This window comes from Sander lucioperca, chromosome 6, assembly GCF_008315115.2.
Source record: "Sander lucioperca isolate FBNREF2018 chromosome 6, SLUC_FBN_1.2, whole genome shotgun sequence".
In the NCBI taxonomy this organism is placed as follows: domain Eukaryota; kingdom Metazoa; phylum Chordata; class Actinopteri; order Perciformes; family Percidae; genus Sander; species Sander lucioperca.
Genome location: NC_050178.1, coordinates 21,816,651 through 21,833,872, shown reverse-complemented (window position 1 = coordinate 21,833,872; position 17,222 = coordinate 21,816,651). Strand labels below are relative to the sequence as shown.

General features: G+C 44.2%; 1 protein-coding gene and 1 non-coding gene across 2 annotated transcripts in view; both read right to left on the bottom strand.

The window, feature by feature from the left end:
- Positions 1–14,331, bottom strand: part of ahcy (adenosylhomocysteinase) — a 28,453-nt gene extending 14,122 nt beyond the window's left edge. Inside the window, exons 1-3 of the mRNA XM_031301369.2 lie at positions 14,160–14,331; positions 7,036–7,226; positions 1,774–1,849 (exon numbers count right to left, since the gene is read on the bottom strand). Coding sequence (XP_031157229.1) covers positions 1,774–1,849; positions 7,036–7,226; positions 14,160–14,187 — 295 coding nt within the window. The 5' untranslated portion in view covers positions 14,188–14,331. The remainder of the gene's footprint in view (positions 1–1,773; positions 1,850–7,035; positions 7,227–14,159) is intronic.
- On the bottom strand, positions 3,603–3,736 carry LOC116051151. Its single transcript, XR_004105286.1, has one exon. It is a non-coding gene; the product is annotated as a small nucleolar RNA SNORA17 (small nucleolar RNA).
- Positions 14,332–17,222: the final 2,891 nt, after the last annotated feature.

The following is a 17,222-nucleotide window of genomic DNA, read 5'->3' as shown; positions in this document are numbered from 1 at the left end:
TTACTTTTATAGTTTCCTCGTTAACACAAAAAGCACATTTTAGATTTAACTACTCTGGAGACTGCTTCTAAAAGGCTGAGAGAAACACCAGCTTGGTGTGGAGAACGCCAAAAGGGAGAGAAAAAGATAATTAGAGCTGCAACGATGAATCGATTAATCAATTAGTGGTCAACTATTAAATTAATCGCCAACTATTTTGATAATCGATTAAACGTTTGAGTCATTTTTTTATTAAAACTTGTTAAATGTGAAGATCTTCTAGTATCTTCTCTCCTCTGGGACAGTAAACTGAAGATCTTCTAGTATCTTCTCTCCTCTGGGACAGTTAACTGAAGATCTTCTAGTATCTTCTCTCCTCTGGGACAGTTAACTGAAGATCTTCTAGTATCTTCTCTCCTCTGACAGTAAACTGAAGATCTTCTAGTATCTTCTCTCCTCTGACAGTAAACTGAAGATCTTCTAGTTTCTTCTCTCCTCTGACAGTAAACTGAAGATCTTCTAGTATCTTCTCTCCTCGGACAGTTAACTGAAGATCTTCTAGTTTCTTCTCTCCTCGGACAGTTAACTGAAGATCTTCTAGTTTCTTCTCTCCTCGGACAGTTAACTGAAGATCTTCTAGTATCTTCTCTCCTCGGACAGTTAACTGAAGATCTTCTAGTATCTTCTCTCCTCGGACAGTTAACTGAAGATCTTCTAGTTTCTTCTCTCCTCTGACAGTTAACTGAAGATCTTCTAGTATCTTCTCTCCTCTGACAGTTAACTGAAGATCTTCTAGTATCTTCTCTCCTCGGACAGTTAACTGAAGATCTTCTAGTTTCTTCTCTCCTCTGACAGTTAACTGAAGATCTTCTAGTATCTTCTCTCCTCTGGGACAGTTAACTGAAGATCTTCTAGTTTCTTCTCTCCTCTGACAGTTAACTGAAGATCTTCTAGTATCTTCTCTCCTCGGACAGTTAACTGAAGATCTTCTAGTTTCTTCTCTCCTCTGACAGTTAACTGAAGATCTTCTAGTATCTCTGATCCACATTTTTCACCATGTTTTGACATTTTTATAGATCAAACAACTAATCGATTAATCGAGAAAATAATCAACAGATTAATCGACTATGAAAATAATCGTTAGTTGCAGCCCTAAAGATAATTCAGATTATAGCCAGTACGGTGCGGACATATTCTCGCAATGGTCACAATTCCAGACAGCTTCATGCATGTAGTTGGAAAGGAAACTTAACCCTTGTGTTGTCTTCCGGTCCAGCATGAAAAAAAAGAAATGTTTAAGTTTTTTTTCCAACATTTTTGTCACTTTTTTCAACATTTTTATGGCTTTTTCGCAGACGTTTTTGTGACTTTTTCAATGTTTTGGGCACTTTTTGACGTTTTGGGTGCTTCTTTCAGTGTTCAGAAGTGTCAAAAACACTGAAAGAAGACCTACAACCTTTAGGAAAAGAGCCCAAAAACGTCAAAAAGTGCCCAAAACATTGAAAAAGTCATAAAAAGTCAGGGAAAAAGCCATAAAAATGTTGAAAAATGTTGTTTTTCCTACTGTTAAGTCTTTGTGTTTTTTTTTTTTTTTTTTACATTTTCAGCGTTTATTTCGACGTCCCATATTTGCGGTTATAAAAATAAATAAATTTGAAAATGGGTCAAATTTAACCAGAGGACAACATGAGGGTTAAGGAAAGTATTTTCTTGCCAAGAGAGATTGAAACTCCTAATACACAGCTGGTTGACCAGGTGATTAGACACCGTATACACAGAGGTGGCGTGCGTTACCTGGAACGCCAGTCTTGGCGATGGCAGAAGCAGCGTGATCCTGAGTGGAGAAGATGTTGCAGCTCGACCACTGAACCTGAGGAGGAAGAGAGAGAGTCAGGAGGGGGAGGAAGACTGAGCCTGAGGAGGAAGAGAGAGAGTCAGGAGGGGGAGGAAGAGAGCCTGAGGAGGAAGAGAGAGAGTCAGGAGGGGGAGGAAGACTGAACCTGAGGAGGAAGAGAGAGAGTCAGGAGGGGGAGGAAGAGAGAGAGTCAGGAGGGGGAGGAAGAGAGCGAGAGTCAGGAGGGGGAGGAAGAGAGAGAGTCAGGAGGGGGAGGAAGACTGAACCTGAGGAGGAAGAGAGAGAGTCAGGAGGGGGAGGAAGAGAGCGAGTCAGGAGGGGGAGGAAGAGAGAGAGTCAGGAGGGGGAGGAAGACTGAACCTGAGGAGGAAGAGAGAGAGTCAGGAGGGGGAGGAAGAGAGAGAGTCAGGAGGGGGAGGAAGACTGAACCTGAGGAGGAAGAGAGAGAGTCAGGAGGGGGAGGAAGAGAGAGAGTCAGGAGGGGGAGGAAGAGAGAGAGAGAGAGTCAGGAGGGGGAGGAAGAGAGAGAGAGTCAGGAGGGGGAGGAAGAGAGAGAGAGTCAGGAGGGGGAGGAAGAGAGAGTCAGGAGAGAGAGAGAGTCAGGAGGGGGAGGAAGAGAGAGAGTCAGGAGGGGGAGGAAGAGAGAGAGAGTCAGGAGGGGGAGGAAGAGAGAGAGAGAGTCAGGAGGGGGAGGAAGAGAGAGAGAGAGTCAGGAGGGGGAGGAAGAGAGAGAGAGTCAGGAGGGGGAGGAAGAGAGAGAGAGTCAGGAGGGGGAGGAAGAGAGAGAGTCAGGAGGGGGAGGAAGAGAGAGAGTCAGGAGGGGGAGGAAGAGAGAGAGTCAGGAGGGGGAGGAAGAGAGAGAGTCAGGAGGGGGAGGAAGAGAGAGAGAGTCAGGAGGGGGAGGAAGAGAGAGAGTCAGGAGGGGGAGGAAGAGAGAGAGTCAGGAGGGGGGAGGAAGAGAGAGAGTCAGGAGGGGGGAGGAAGAGAGAGAGTCAGGAGGGGGAGGAAGACTGAACTCAGTGAGCATCTGAACTACCTTTCATCATTTGACTGAATGTGTTCTTGTGTATTAATTTCCTAATCTTCTATAATCTACTAGTAATTAGAGCCTGGCCGATATTAGGCATTTTCCAAACTATCGGTATTTGCATTTATAACGGCCGATGAATAAATATTAAAAAAATGAAAGAGAAACGGACGAAACCCCCTTCAACCGTGTTCTGAGTGTTGGCGTTGCAGAGTTTGTCCACCAGAGGGCGCTCTACAACATCCCTGTCGGTTTGTATTTTTATACATTTTATTTATCAGAACTTTAATATATTTTGATGTTCCCGTTGTGGTAATAAAACAAATTTATTTTTAAACTGCATTAATATATTAATTAATTGAATTAATTTAGTGAGGGAAATCTGTTTTGTTATGAGTTTATGGATTTTTTTTTTTTTTTTTTTTTTAATATATAAATCGGAATATCGGATTTTTAAATCACCAAATATTTGTATTGATATCGGCCTTAAAAGTCCTTTATTAGTCGGGCTCTACTAGTAATAGAATTAATTTATGAGGCAGTGAATTGAAGCTATGATAGAAGCTCATTTGACAACCATCCAATGGTTCAGCGTATTTACATGAACTCAGGTAACCTGGTCCCTGATGGATTTCAGCAGTAACTGGAGGTTATGAAGAACTGTGGCCAGGTCTGACAGGCCCATGTGTCTCAGTGGGTAATCTAACAACCTCACGGCTGAAGGACACCTTTTGTGTTGTAACTGTCGGTGGAGGGAATCACTCCGAGTCCTCCGTGTGTTTCTGAGTCTCAGTGCAGACCACCACCGTCTCTCTCTGCCGCCTTGTGACACAGCTGCAACACGACAGTTGGGCTGCAACGCCTCAAGGGGCATTAAGTCAAACAACATACCATAATGGGAGCAATAATTAGGGCTGGGTGATCTGGGGAAAATCAAATATCACGATATTTTTGACCAAATACCTCGATAGCGATACCGCAACAATATTGTAGTGTTGACTATTGATGCTTTCACAAAACATTTACACAATGAGATGTTTGATAACTAATCATCAGTAATGTGGATATAATGACTAGTGGGTAGAGGCAAATAATAGAGCAGCTAGAAGTTAATGGTAAGTTCAGACAATGACGTCACTTTACTGTAATGCAGCCTTTAAAACCACGAAAAGACTAAACTTATGCCATATTACCATATCCAAAATCTAAGACGATATCTAGTCTAATATCACGATCGATATAATATCCATATACTGCCCAGCTCTAGCAATAATAATATTTGGTGAGAAACAGCTTGTCATTCATCGTAACTAAAACTCCTCTTAAAAACAGTATTTGTAAAACCTTAGCCCAGATTTGTATCAAGGCTTAACCGTGGATTTCCACAGGATGCAGAACGTCTGCAGACCGGCTCCGCTGAGGAACGGCTGCGTGCTCCGCCGTCCGTCAATACCCACCAGGTCTGGATTTGTTGCGTAACGGCTGCGGCCAACCGACCACGAGATCTCGCGAGTTCACGTATGTTCGCGCGATATAACAGGATGTAGTTTCTATAAACAGAACCACAAAACCACCACCAGTTAGTTTCCATCCAGAGGAGTAGAGGGGAAACTACTCTGAGCTGTGTTTTCAAGGTGTAGTGCAGGAGATATGATCCGCCGTGAGCACGCTGGATTTTACTTTGAAAAGTAACCGGATGTTTATTTTGTTTCTGTGCTCGACTTCCTGTCCCCACTATCTGCCGTGTGCTGAATTGCTGCGGAGCTCTCCGGCGTCCGGCAACAACAGAAGCTCTGGTATCTGCTCCGGAGGGCTGGGACCGCCGGAGCTGGGACGGAGTCGGGACGCAGACGTTCTGCAGTCAGTGGAAATACACACACTGACTTTAATGGAAACCTAATGACTCCGTCGACGTTCCGGAGACGTTCCGCATCCAGTGGAAATTGCCGGTAAGTGTATGTAGGGATGTCACGAGAACCGGTTCTTCGGTAGCAAAGTATCGAGTATTGTGTACTTTTGTTGGTATCAGTACCGAATACTAGATTTTTGGTATCATGACATCCCTAAGTGTATGTGCTTTGCCCCATTTTATGAAGTTAAAATTACCAGAGACCATCTGGATGAGTGTTCACTCTGCGTTAACGTCATGATAATTATAATAAATTATCAAAATCTTTCAATTACAGATTTATGGAAGCAGAAATTAATAAACTGCCATTACATTGTGAACACACATACTCTATACAATCTCCAAAAAGAAATGGTCCAAAAAAAGTAAATCTAAATGCTGTACAGAAGCATGTAAAAGTTGGTTTCAAAGCCATCAGGTTTCTCCCAATAAACTAGGCACCGATCATTTGAAATTGATCTCTCAGCTGAGGCTTGAAGGAAATCGTCAAATGCTGTCCAGAGGCATGCAACAGTGGGTTTTACAGTCCGTTTCCTCCCAGTAACCTAGGTACTGGAAAGTAAAATTCACGCCGAGCGGAGTGTACACACTGATAACGGAGAGAGCAGTTATTTATTCTGTTGGTTGTCAGAGTGCTGGTTCCCGCAGCATGAAACCAGTCCTGGTCAGACAGACCAAAACATGATAACAGAACACACCAATCATGAACACACCGGCCTTGAGGCAGAGAGAAAATCCCATTTACTGAGTCACTGAGTCTCTCTCTCTCTCTCCCTCTCCCTCCCTCCCTCCCTCTCCTGCTGTAGTGCAGTTTAGCAAGGTAGAAGATAACAGAAGTTATACTGGGCAGCTCCTGCTATGAAATCATCAGCAAAGTAAAACCAAACCGCTCTCTTCTCTGATGAAAGTCGATTTAACCAACATATACACTTCTATGAAAAAGTTTAACTGGACTTGAAAATGTATCACGTTGCCCTGGTAGAAACCATAGACTGTTAATATTAATGGACAAAACATCCAATGGGTGACGTCACATATGCTCTGTCAATTTAAGGTCCCGTGACATGGTGCTCTTTGGATGCTTTTATATAGACCTTAGTGGTCCCCTAATACTGTATCTGAAGTCTCTTTATATAGACCTTAGTGGTCCCCTAATACTGTATCTGAAGTCTCTTTATATAGACCTTAGTGGTCCTCTAATACTGTATCTGAAGTCTCTTTATATAGACCTTAGTGGTCCCCTAATACTGTATCTGAAGTCTCTTTATATAGACCTTAGTGGTCCCCTAATACTGTATCTGAAGTCTCTTTATATAGGCCTTAGTGGTCCTCTAATACTGTATCTGAAGTCTCTTTATATAGACCTTAGTGGTCCTCTAATACTGTATCTGAAGTCTCTTTATATAGACCTTAGTGGTCCCCTAATACTGTATCTGAAGTCTCTTTATATAGACCTTAGTGGTCCCCTAATACTGTATCTGAAGTCTCTTTATATAGACCTTAGTGGTCCTCTAATACTGTATCTGAAGTCTCTTTATATAGGCCTTAGTGGTCCCCTAATACTGTATCTGAAGTCTCTTTATATAGGCCTTAGTGGTCCCCTAATACTGTATCTGAAGTCTCTTTATATAGACCTTAGTGGTCCCCTAATACTGTATCTGAAGTCTCTTTATATAGGCCTTAGTGGTCCCCTAATACTGTATCTGAAGTCTCTTTCCCTAAATTCAGCCTTGGTCCAGAATTCCAGCCACTAGAGCCAGTCCCACAATGAGCTTTCCTTAGGATGTACCATTTCTGTGTCTGTAGCTTTAATGCTATTGAAGAGGAGAGGGGCCTTGACCAACTGCCATGCTTCACTTGTTTGAAAGCCATGATGTCTCTCTCTCTTTCTCATGGGGGGGCCAAATTCTCTGGGTGGGCAAAGCAGAGAAAGGGGAGGTAACCTTTCCCCTTATGACATCATAAAGGGAAGATTCCTGATTGGTCCATCTGAGCTTTCATTTTCTCAAAGGCAGAGCAGGATACCCAGGGCTCGGTTTACACCTATCACCATTTCTAGCCACTGGGGGACCATAGGCAGGCTGGGGGAACTCATATTAATGTTAAAAAACCTCATAAAGTGACATTTTCATGCCATGGGACCTTTAATGTGTACATTAACATGTGCACGTGTCTATGGTAGAAACAGGTTTTTCTTCAAGTCATGAAAAAGCAGTAGATGCTCCCTTGAAGAGTAAATATGAATAAGGAGCTGGTAAAGGTCACCTCAGCCCCGAGGGCGGTGAGGGTCTCGATGAGCACGGCGGTCTGCAGGGTCATGTGGAGGCAGCCGGCGATACGGGCGCCCTTCAGCGGCTTGGACTGACCGTACAGCTCCCTCATCTTCATCAGACCGGGCATCTCATTCTCCGCGATATCAATGGCCTTGCGCCCCCATTCGGCCAGGCTGATGTCAGCTAAGAGAGGAGACAACAGCATGTTAAAACATTATAAACATTCTCGCCAAGCCTTCTACAGTGAACTGAATCTGCAGAATCAAACTGGGATGTTTTAATTAAAAAAAAAAAAACATAACCAAACATCAGTAATGAGATCCTCCTGATGAGTCAAATTACACCATCCAATTTAAACATGTTGTGTTTAACAGGAGTTATTGCTCAGTGACAACTAATCAAAGTTGTTATTTTATTTGAGAATATAACAAACACAAGGGGCACTAAACACTGCTTGCTGGAGTCTGGCAAAACTCAATATCAGCTAAACTGTCACACATTAGGGGTGCAAGATAGATCGACTCAATGTCGTTATCGCAATATATCAAAAGTGTCCCAATAAGGACGCAATATTTAGTTTATTTTGTGCAGCGCTGCGTCCCGTCCGTTGGCTTCGTTGTGTTTGATTTAGAGCTTGAAACGCTGTAATGATCCTGTTTCATTGGCCAGTTACCGTGGTTACCGTGCCACGTGCACATGTTAGTACAACGTCAGCGCACGGGGCCACTACGTGACAAACCCTACGCAACGTACCACTGGGCCACTACGTGACAAACCCTACGGAGCGTACCACTACGTGACAAACCCTATGGAACGTACCACTGGGCCACTACGTGACAAACCCTACGGAGCGTACCACTACGTGACAAACCCTACGCAACGTACCACTGGGCCACTACGTGACAAACCCTACGGAACATACCACTACGTGACAAACCCTACGCAACGTACCACTGGGCCACTACGTGACAAACCCTATGGAACGTACCACTGGGCCACTACGTGACAAACCCTACGCAACGTACCACTGGGCCACTACGTGACAAACCCTATGGAACGTACCACTACGTGACAAACCCTATGGAACGTACCACTGGGCCACTACGTGACAAACCCTACGGAACGTACCACTACGTGACAAACCCTATGGAACGTACCACTGGGCCACTACGTGACAAACCCTATGGAACGTACCACTGGGCCACTACGTGACAAACCCTATGGAACGTACCACTGGGCCACTACGTGACAAACCCTACGGAACGTACCACTACGTGACAAACCCTATGGAACGTACCACTGGGCCACTACGTGACAAACCCTACGGAACGTACCACTACGTGACAAACCCTACGGAACATACCACTGGGCCACTACGTGACAAACCCTACGCAACGTACCACTGCGTGACAAACCCTACGGAGCGTACCACTGGGCCACTACGTGACAAACCCTACGGAACGTACCACTACGTGACAAACCCTACGGAGCGTACCACTGGGCCACTACGTGACAAACCCTACGGAACATACCACTACGTGACAAACCCTACGGAGCGTACCACTGGGCCACTACGTGACAAACCCTACGGAACATACCACTACGTGACAAACCCTACGGAGCGTACCACTGGGCCACTACGTGACAAACCCTACGGAGCGTACCACTACGTGACAAACACTATGGAGCGTACCACTACGTGACAAACCCTACGGAGCGTACCACTACGTGACAAACCCTACGGAGCGTACCACTACGTGACAAACACTATGGAGCGTACCACTACGTGACAAACCCTACGGAGCGTACCACTACGTGACAAACACTATGGAGCGTACCACGTGTGCATATTTCAACAGAGTGACCGCTTAAGTTAAGAAACAGAGACAACAAAACGAATCAGAGAAGAGAAAGAAAAGTTGTCCTGTTCTCTTTATATATTTTATACTGTCCAACCAGTACATGTCCTGTTCTCTTTATATATTTTATACTGTCCAACCAGTAGTACATGTCCTGTTCTGTAGACATGGACACACCCCCCCCCACCATGAATGGCTTTCTAATCTGTGGGAAACGCTGCATCGACAGCACACAACACCGGCTGGTTCTCGTTTTCACTTCCTGTTTCTTTAGCCGTCCCTATGATGCTTTACACAAAACGTGTTTTTACCCAACCAAGTTGCTGATCACGTCCTATAAAGCTAAAACTCTCCCTAAAAACTAAGACGTTGTTGCAAAGAACACAAGCGCAGGAAGTGTAGCTTAAACACCAGCTAAAGGTAGTTTGATCACCAGCAGCTGGACCCGTTTTACCAGAATTACCACATGAACACCACAGATCTTCCCCACTAATCTCAGCCCGTCAAGACAACAGAAAGCTGTGAAGCCAGTTCTAAAATGCAGGCTCCACAACAGAGCCCGACCGATGCATCTGCAGGCCGATATAGTCGGCCGATATTAGGCTTTTTCCAAACTATCAGTATCGGCATTTATAACGGCCGATAAATGAATATTTAAAAAATAAAAACGGACGAAACCCCCTTCAACCATGTGATGAGCGTTGGCGTTGCAGAGTTTGTCCACCAGAGGGCGCTCTACACTCACTAACCCTTTGAGTTTCATATCTTAAGTTGGTATTTTTATACATTTTATCAGAACTTTAATATATTTTGATGTTCTGTTGTGACAATAAAACGAATAAGTTTATTTTTTAACTGCATTAGGGATGCACCGATCCGACTTTTTCAGTCCCGATACCTGGGCTTTGTGCATCTGTCCATACCGATCTGATACCGTTGTTGAATTAATAATATATACTGTATATCTTCCACCATGTGTTACTTTTTTTCATAATGGAAAACCAAAAAAGGCGAGTAGAGTCGAAGAGAGTCGAGCAGGCACCATGTGATGGAAAACCGCCATAAAAAAGGCACCAGACTTTCCTAACTAAGACAAAATAACAGATGTAATGTATTGGATTCTTATTTATTTGTACACTCATCTCTTCCAGCATGCGACGCACGTGCGACAGAGGGAATAAGATAACAAACCTGGACCGGCCTGTGGATCTGTTCATTTTTCCGATCCCCAATCAGCTATTTTTCCAACATCGGGACCGATATCCGATCTTAATATTGGATCGGTGCACCCCTAAACTGCATTATCATATTATTTTTAATGACATAAATAAATAACTCATGTTAGGGAAATCTGTTTTGTTACGTGTTTATGGATTTTAAAAAAATATATATATCAGCCAATATACATTTAAAAATCCAATATATCAGATTTTTAAATCACCAAATATTTGTAATCGACATCGGCCTTAAAAAACCCTTCATCAGTCGGGCTGTACTCCTCAACGCTGCAGGTGTAGCCCAGGGTGCAGGACCAAAGTCCACCCCCTCCACCAGAGGCTGCAGCCTGGGAAAACACACCTCTGGCCTGGCTGCTCCCAGCTGGCTGCTCATTCAAGCCAGTTCCTGACAGGATTAGTGGCAATTCACACAGCCTGCGTCAGACGGTGTAGGTAGTGCATTTAGGCTGTGGCGGAGTTTGCCACGAGGGGGACACGCAAAAAAAAACGCAGCAAAACAGCACTCAGTTGAGTTAACTATCATCATATGTGAATCAGTGTGTGGTTCTGTATACAGTCCCTCCAGAAAACGTGATCATGAGATCTCATAATTCAACGCATAATCAGCCAAAGTCTGCATATTTATGCAGAGGCCGCATTTATTCAAACACGCCGCACTTTCGCTGCATAAATTGCCGATTTCCGCGCAAAATATGCGGGGCTTGCATGATTTCATAATCCCCGCGTTTTCGTTGCAAAAAAGTCACATATATCTTAGCAGAAAGTTGAAAAATGTTGCGTTTACTTCACACAAGAGCAGCCGTTTTCCCCTGTTGCCATGGGAACGTTATGAAGTGACGTAATTACGTGACGTGAACATCGAAAAGCTGCAAACCCCGCGATGAAACTGCAGTTTTTGCAAGTTCCCGCAATTTCATCGCATAAACTTGCATAAATATCCCGCATATTCATCACATTTTTTAAGAAAACGTGACGCATAATCAAGGAGTTTTACCCGCAACAATCACAAAAAAACTCCACATTTTTCTGGAAGGACTGTGTATAGCTACATGACCAGAACACAGCACTAATATTGGGTTTAAATCCCATCCAAAGCCACCTAGTACAGTATTAGGATTTAGGTATGCATGTCCTCATGACTGAAGTCAACTTTGTGCCAAGAGTTCATATCAGGCCAGTCCTTTGAAAAGAGAACAAAGCAAGGCGTGTATGTTTAACTTAAATTATACCATGGTCTGGGTGAACACTCAATTCTGATTGGCTGCAGGGTGTCCATAAAAAGTTGTTATAGGACACCTACTAATGGAGTACCGGTGAAAACTGACTGTTTACGGTTCTGAATGAATGCACAGGATGACACACACACGTTACACTCAGAACACCACAGGATGGAGCTAACACACACACACACACACACACACACACACACACACACACACACACACACACACACACACACACACACACACACACACTGTAAGAAGTAAGTTATACTGCCCCTCTGAACTGAAGACTGTGAATAACGTTAGCTCACATCCCATTCACTGTTCAGGGCGCTACTTCAGGCTGCGGCCGTCAGTAACGTTACACATCACGTATAAAATTGTTTGTAAAAGTCGTTATATTGTTTTGGGGACAATAGCATGGCTGATAGCCAGCCTTGTTGTTCAACATACTGTCAGGTTATTGTTACTGATTTCCAACTGTACACAACGTTATTGACTTTGGATCTTGCTAGCATAGCGTTAGCTCTCTGGCTGGTAGCGGAGCTGAAGGGTTAGGGTCAGCGTGAACCTCGCTGTGCATAGAGATACACAGCTGGCTCAAAGGGACTACTTAATCTTCTAAATAGTAGTTTCATTACTACGTATCTCGAAATGAGCCGCCTCTGTCCCACGCTAAGTCACTATTAGTATAATGATAACGCACTGAAAGTACCCCGATGACCCCCTAAAAACGGTCAAAAAGTTCAGTGTGGAACGATGGACCCTACTCACACTAAACGGGCGCCATCTTGACTACAAAGCCTTGACCGGCAGCTGATTGGACGAACGCGTCACGTGGGTCTGCCTGCCCGAGAATTTCAAACCGACCGACATGGCGGCTCGTTCAGAATACGATCTCATATTGGACTAAAATAGTTCACCGAAACGTGTTTCTGAAAACATTTTAGATCAACAAAGGTCAGTTTAAAAGATTTGTCAGATTTGGCTGTGAATTTCCAGAGCAGCCAGACCCACGTGACGCGTTTGTCCAATCAGCTGCTGGTTTTCATTTTTGGGCGACAATCCAGATTAGCGCCGCCTGCTGTTATGGAGACGTATTACGTCTCGTCTCTTCAGTGTTCTGAGGTTGGCGTGTAACGGCCGTCTGGTCGGCCGTCTGGTCAGCGTGTCACGGCCGTCTGGTCGGCTGTCTGGTTGGCGTGTAACGGCTGTCTGGTTGGCGCATCACGGCCGTCTGGTCGGCGTGTCACGGCCGTCTGGTCGGCCATCTGGTCGGCGTGTAACGGCCGTCTGGTCGGCGTGTCACGGCCGTCTGGGTTATTTGCTGCCAACCCACTAAACATAGCCTAAATCATAACAATCGTCACTGCTACATTTCAATGGCCGAGGCAAAGTGCAAGGTTGGTCTACAGACAACATGAGGCCCAATGGACTGAAGTAAATGAGTGATCCTGCTGGAGTCAGAGGGTAGTAACGGAGAGGTGTAGACTTTGCCCCAGAGCTCTTCTGTTAGCAGGACATTGTCCAACTTCTAACCAGCTGCTTCACATCGGCCAACACATGTCACGTTTGGCAGATAATGATTGCAGTGTTACAACTGCAGTTATTTTACTGGATAATGCCCAACAGCAGCTCACATGTTGCATGCATTCCCTGGTATTTCCACCTGAAGGCTAGGGGTGGGGGAAAACATCCATACAGCATAGTTATATAATAATAAATAAGTTATATCGCGATATTTTCCGAGGCAATACTGTATCGATACACAGACGCCCAGTATGGATCTATTATTATATATGTGTTGGTCAGTTTGTCTGCTTGACAATCCCATTTTGCAGCAATAAAATTTAAGTGAGATGAACAAACAGTAGTTTATCTTTTTAGATAAAACAGATGTTGAATAAGTTTCATCATTTGAAATTGGGAACAATTTGAAGTTGAAAAAAGGTAATAATTGCAATATATCACAGAGTATTACAATATGTTTAAAATCGCAATAATATCGTATTGTGCCATAAGTATGGTGATGATATCGTACCGTGAGGCCTCTGGTGATTTCCCCCCCCCCCCTCCTCCTCTACTGAAGGCAATGCGCTCTTTATTTATTCATTTATTTATTTAAAAGTGCATTTGTTTAATTTTGTTCAATGCAAAACCCCTTGGGTTGTTGTTTTTGTAACTTAAATTGTTCGCCCTCATTTGGTGCTTCTCCGTTTCTGAAGCCGGACAGAAACACCTTGCGGAATATTCCCTCTGGTCCTTATTATAATATAGCATTTCAAAACATTGAATCAAAAGCATTTAGCTCTCAAAGCTGCTCCACATGAGGACCACGTGCAGTCCCAGTATCACTACGGTACGTAAGTTGCACACAGTGCAGCTTCAGTCTCTGCCTGCTCCTGTCACTCATGTAAAAACGGCGGCGAGGAGTCAGGCATCACGGGAACTGTAGTTTGCAAACACAGTCACGCTATCCGGCATCCGCCTCTGGCTCCGCTAATGAACTACAATACCCAGAGGCCGTGGGCGTCGTTACTGTTCACACTGAAGCCCATGCTCGGCGCTAGTACGACAGTTAAATTACGATTTACTCTCAGATTTAAACACACTTTGCAAACTGCGAGTACCCTAAGGTTAACATGTACAAGTAAGAAGCTTACAATGACTGAAACGAACAACAATATATGCTAAACACCTGCTAAATGACAACAACGCCATACTATATTCACCACATGCTAGCGAATTAACGTTAGCAGGAACGCAAGAAAGAGCTAACGTTATACTGACACTGACCAACTTTGAAGGGAAGTTTCTCAGACATGGTTGTTTTCAGGTGGTTGTTCCGGGCAGGGTGAGTGCAGCAGCAGCCTAGCCGACGCACAGAGACGGAGAGGGAGGGACGTCAACATGACGGCTCGCTTTTTATCCTCCAAGCCACATTCAAACAGGCTCTAACCCGGATCTACTCTGGATTCCTATTGGCTGCGGTAGCTCCCGCCCCGCGTGTGAGTGATTTGATTGGATAACGTTGATGTGGGCAGACAGCTAATGATAACTTGAGACCACAGTGAAAATAGTTATATCCAGACTCGGTGTTTTCCCATTTGGTAAATAAGTAACATTGTTACTAGTCTATTCTGTATTCTATCATATTCTATTACATCCCATTGTATAGTAGTACTTGGGCTGAATAATAATGTTTTAGGTTACACAAACACACGTTACTCCACACCTGCAGACTTTAGACTGTACATGAATGTTGAACGGCAAGGGTTTTTTTTCTGTGAACTGAACTAGATTGTTAAAAAATCCAGAAGTTTATGGAGGAAATATTTATTCATAATTCAAATTGAAAGTCCAAAGAGAAAACGAAGCAAGATCAAATTAAAAGTAGTATTATTTTACTACGCTACCTGGAAAAATCATGCCATAATTAAATGTGAAATGTAAAAGCTTAAATGGAAATACTTAAATTAAAATCTCAAATAGGAAAAAATAAATCATTTTATTTATCCTTTCCCTTTTATAATTCTCAATTTGACATTTTATCTTTTGAATTCTACGTTTTACATTTGACATTGCCATTTTAAGATTCACCTTTTACATTTCGATTTAACATTAAGCTTTTCATTTAGAAGTGACAGGTGTCAGTTTAAATGAGGAGGCGTGGCCCAACGGCTGGTGGGGGGGTCTGAAACCACTTCCAGCTGACAGGGGGGGCTGTGAGTATTACTGGCCGCCGGAAAGCAAGCGATCCCGGCCGCGATATTACGAATCCCACTATGGCCACGCCAAGACCCGTCCTTCAATAGCATTCACACACTACTACTGGCCAGGCGTCCATGCTTACATGTTCAGGTCCTATCCCCTGACCCTAACAAGGTTAAATGCCAACCAATCGAGCTGCTTCGTAGGGCGGGTCTTGGCGTGGCCATAGTGGGATTCGTAATTTTGCATCCCGGCCACCGCCAGCTGGCTGTCACCTAAGACTGGAGCTTCAAAGTCCGACAACATATCGGAGCAAATGTGCAAATGGTCATACATTTTTGTAAAACTGCCCATATTCAAACTGTACACAGTTAATTTCTTGCATAAAACAGTCTCAGAAATGAATTTAGAGGAGAAATAGCAGACGAAAAAAACAATCAATTCTAGAATCTCCCGGCTCGGCTGCGGCTCGTAGAGATTCGGCGTGTCCCCTTTTTTTTCATCTAGCCGTCACACATCCAGGTAGCGATGTGGCCCGGGCGGGGAAGGGAGGGAGGAAAGGAGGGAGGAAAGGAGGGAGGAAGCCGGTTCAGCCTGCTGGAGAAGCCGCTACAGTGGGGGAGAGTGGGCACGGTTGCAACGTGTGGCAGTTGCAACATTGCTGATTTCTCCAATCAGGAATGAGCTAGACTCTAGCTCTAGCTCTAGCACATGCTCAGTAGGCCCCTCCATCCGTCTGGAAGTTAACAGCCGCATGTCATCGTTCCTTATGGGAGAACTGAAATTCAAAGTGAAAAAGGAACTTTTTTTACGACCAGATTTTTTTGTCATACTGCCTAACTGTTTAATGATCTTTATCATTATATAGTTTAAATGTGCAGTTTCTTAGCTCTTAACAGACTTCAGTACCTAGTTTTAAGATGGCTTTTGGGGGGGGGACAGTTGCAACGCATCGTTGCAACGATGAGTCCCCCTATGCAACTGTCCACACATGGTGTTGCAACTGTCCACAACAATAATGACAATTAGATAAAATTGACATAAAAGGCAATTCAGTGGTTTAATAACTCTGGTCTCAAATAAACTAAAAAAATATTTGAATAATTATGCCGAAGTATGAGTTTTATTACATCTAAATGACTGTTGCAACTGCCCCTCGGTACATTTTTCAGGGTCCATTTAAGTTCAAATTACTTCCATATTATCATATGTACACATGTTGCAGCAGTCTGGGCAGGTAGGTGACATATATGGGTTTAAAATATATTTTTTTGTCTTTCTAATACAAACGGTTGCTGAGAAACTGAAGGAAATGAAAAAAAGTGTTGCAACTGCCCCCACTCTCCCTGCGTAGCGATGTGGCCCGGCCCCGGGGAAGAGAGGGAGGGAGAGAGGGAGGGAGGGAGCCAGTTCAGCCTGCTGGAGAAGCCGCTACAGCGCTGTCTCCTTACCTTGCCCGGGGCCGGGGCACATCGCTATGCAACTGTTGTCCAAGCAAAATGTAATCTTACATACAGTATCCAAACTGTATATAGAAAGTGCAATATGAAATGTTACATAATACTAAATCCCCAATACTGTATACCTCAAAATGAAATATAGAGCCTTACATTAGACTACATTCACACAAATACAAGATAACGAGATATCAAACCAGAAACAGTTTAATTGTAGCCTATAAGTGCAACCTGAGCTGACTATCAGATTTCTGGAGCAGTGGGCTAGTAGGCTTTGAATCAGAAAGGGTTTCAGATTATTTTCTCAAAATATAAGGAATTGCACATTTGCTCCGATATGTTGTCGGACTTTGAAGCTCCAGTCTTAGGTGACAGCCAGCTGGCGGTGGCCGGGATGCAAAATTACGAATCCCACTATGGCCACGCCAAGACCCGCCCTACGAAGCAGCTCGATTGGTTGGCATTTAACCTTGTTAGGGTCAGGGGATATGACCTGAACATGTAAGCATGGACGCCTGGCCAGTAGTAGTGTGTGAATGCTATTGAAGGACGGGTCTTGGCGTGGCCATAGTGGGATTCGTAATATCGCGGCCGGGATCGCTTGCTTTCCGGCGGCCAGTAATACTCACAGCCCCCCCTGTCAGCTGGAAGTGGTTTCAGACCCCCCCACCAGCCGTTGGGCCACGCCTCC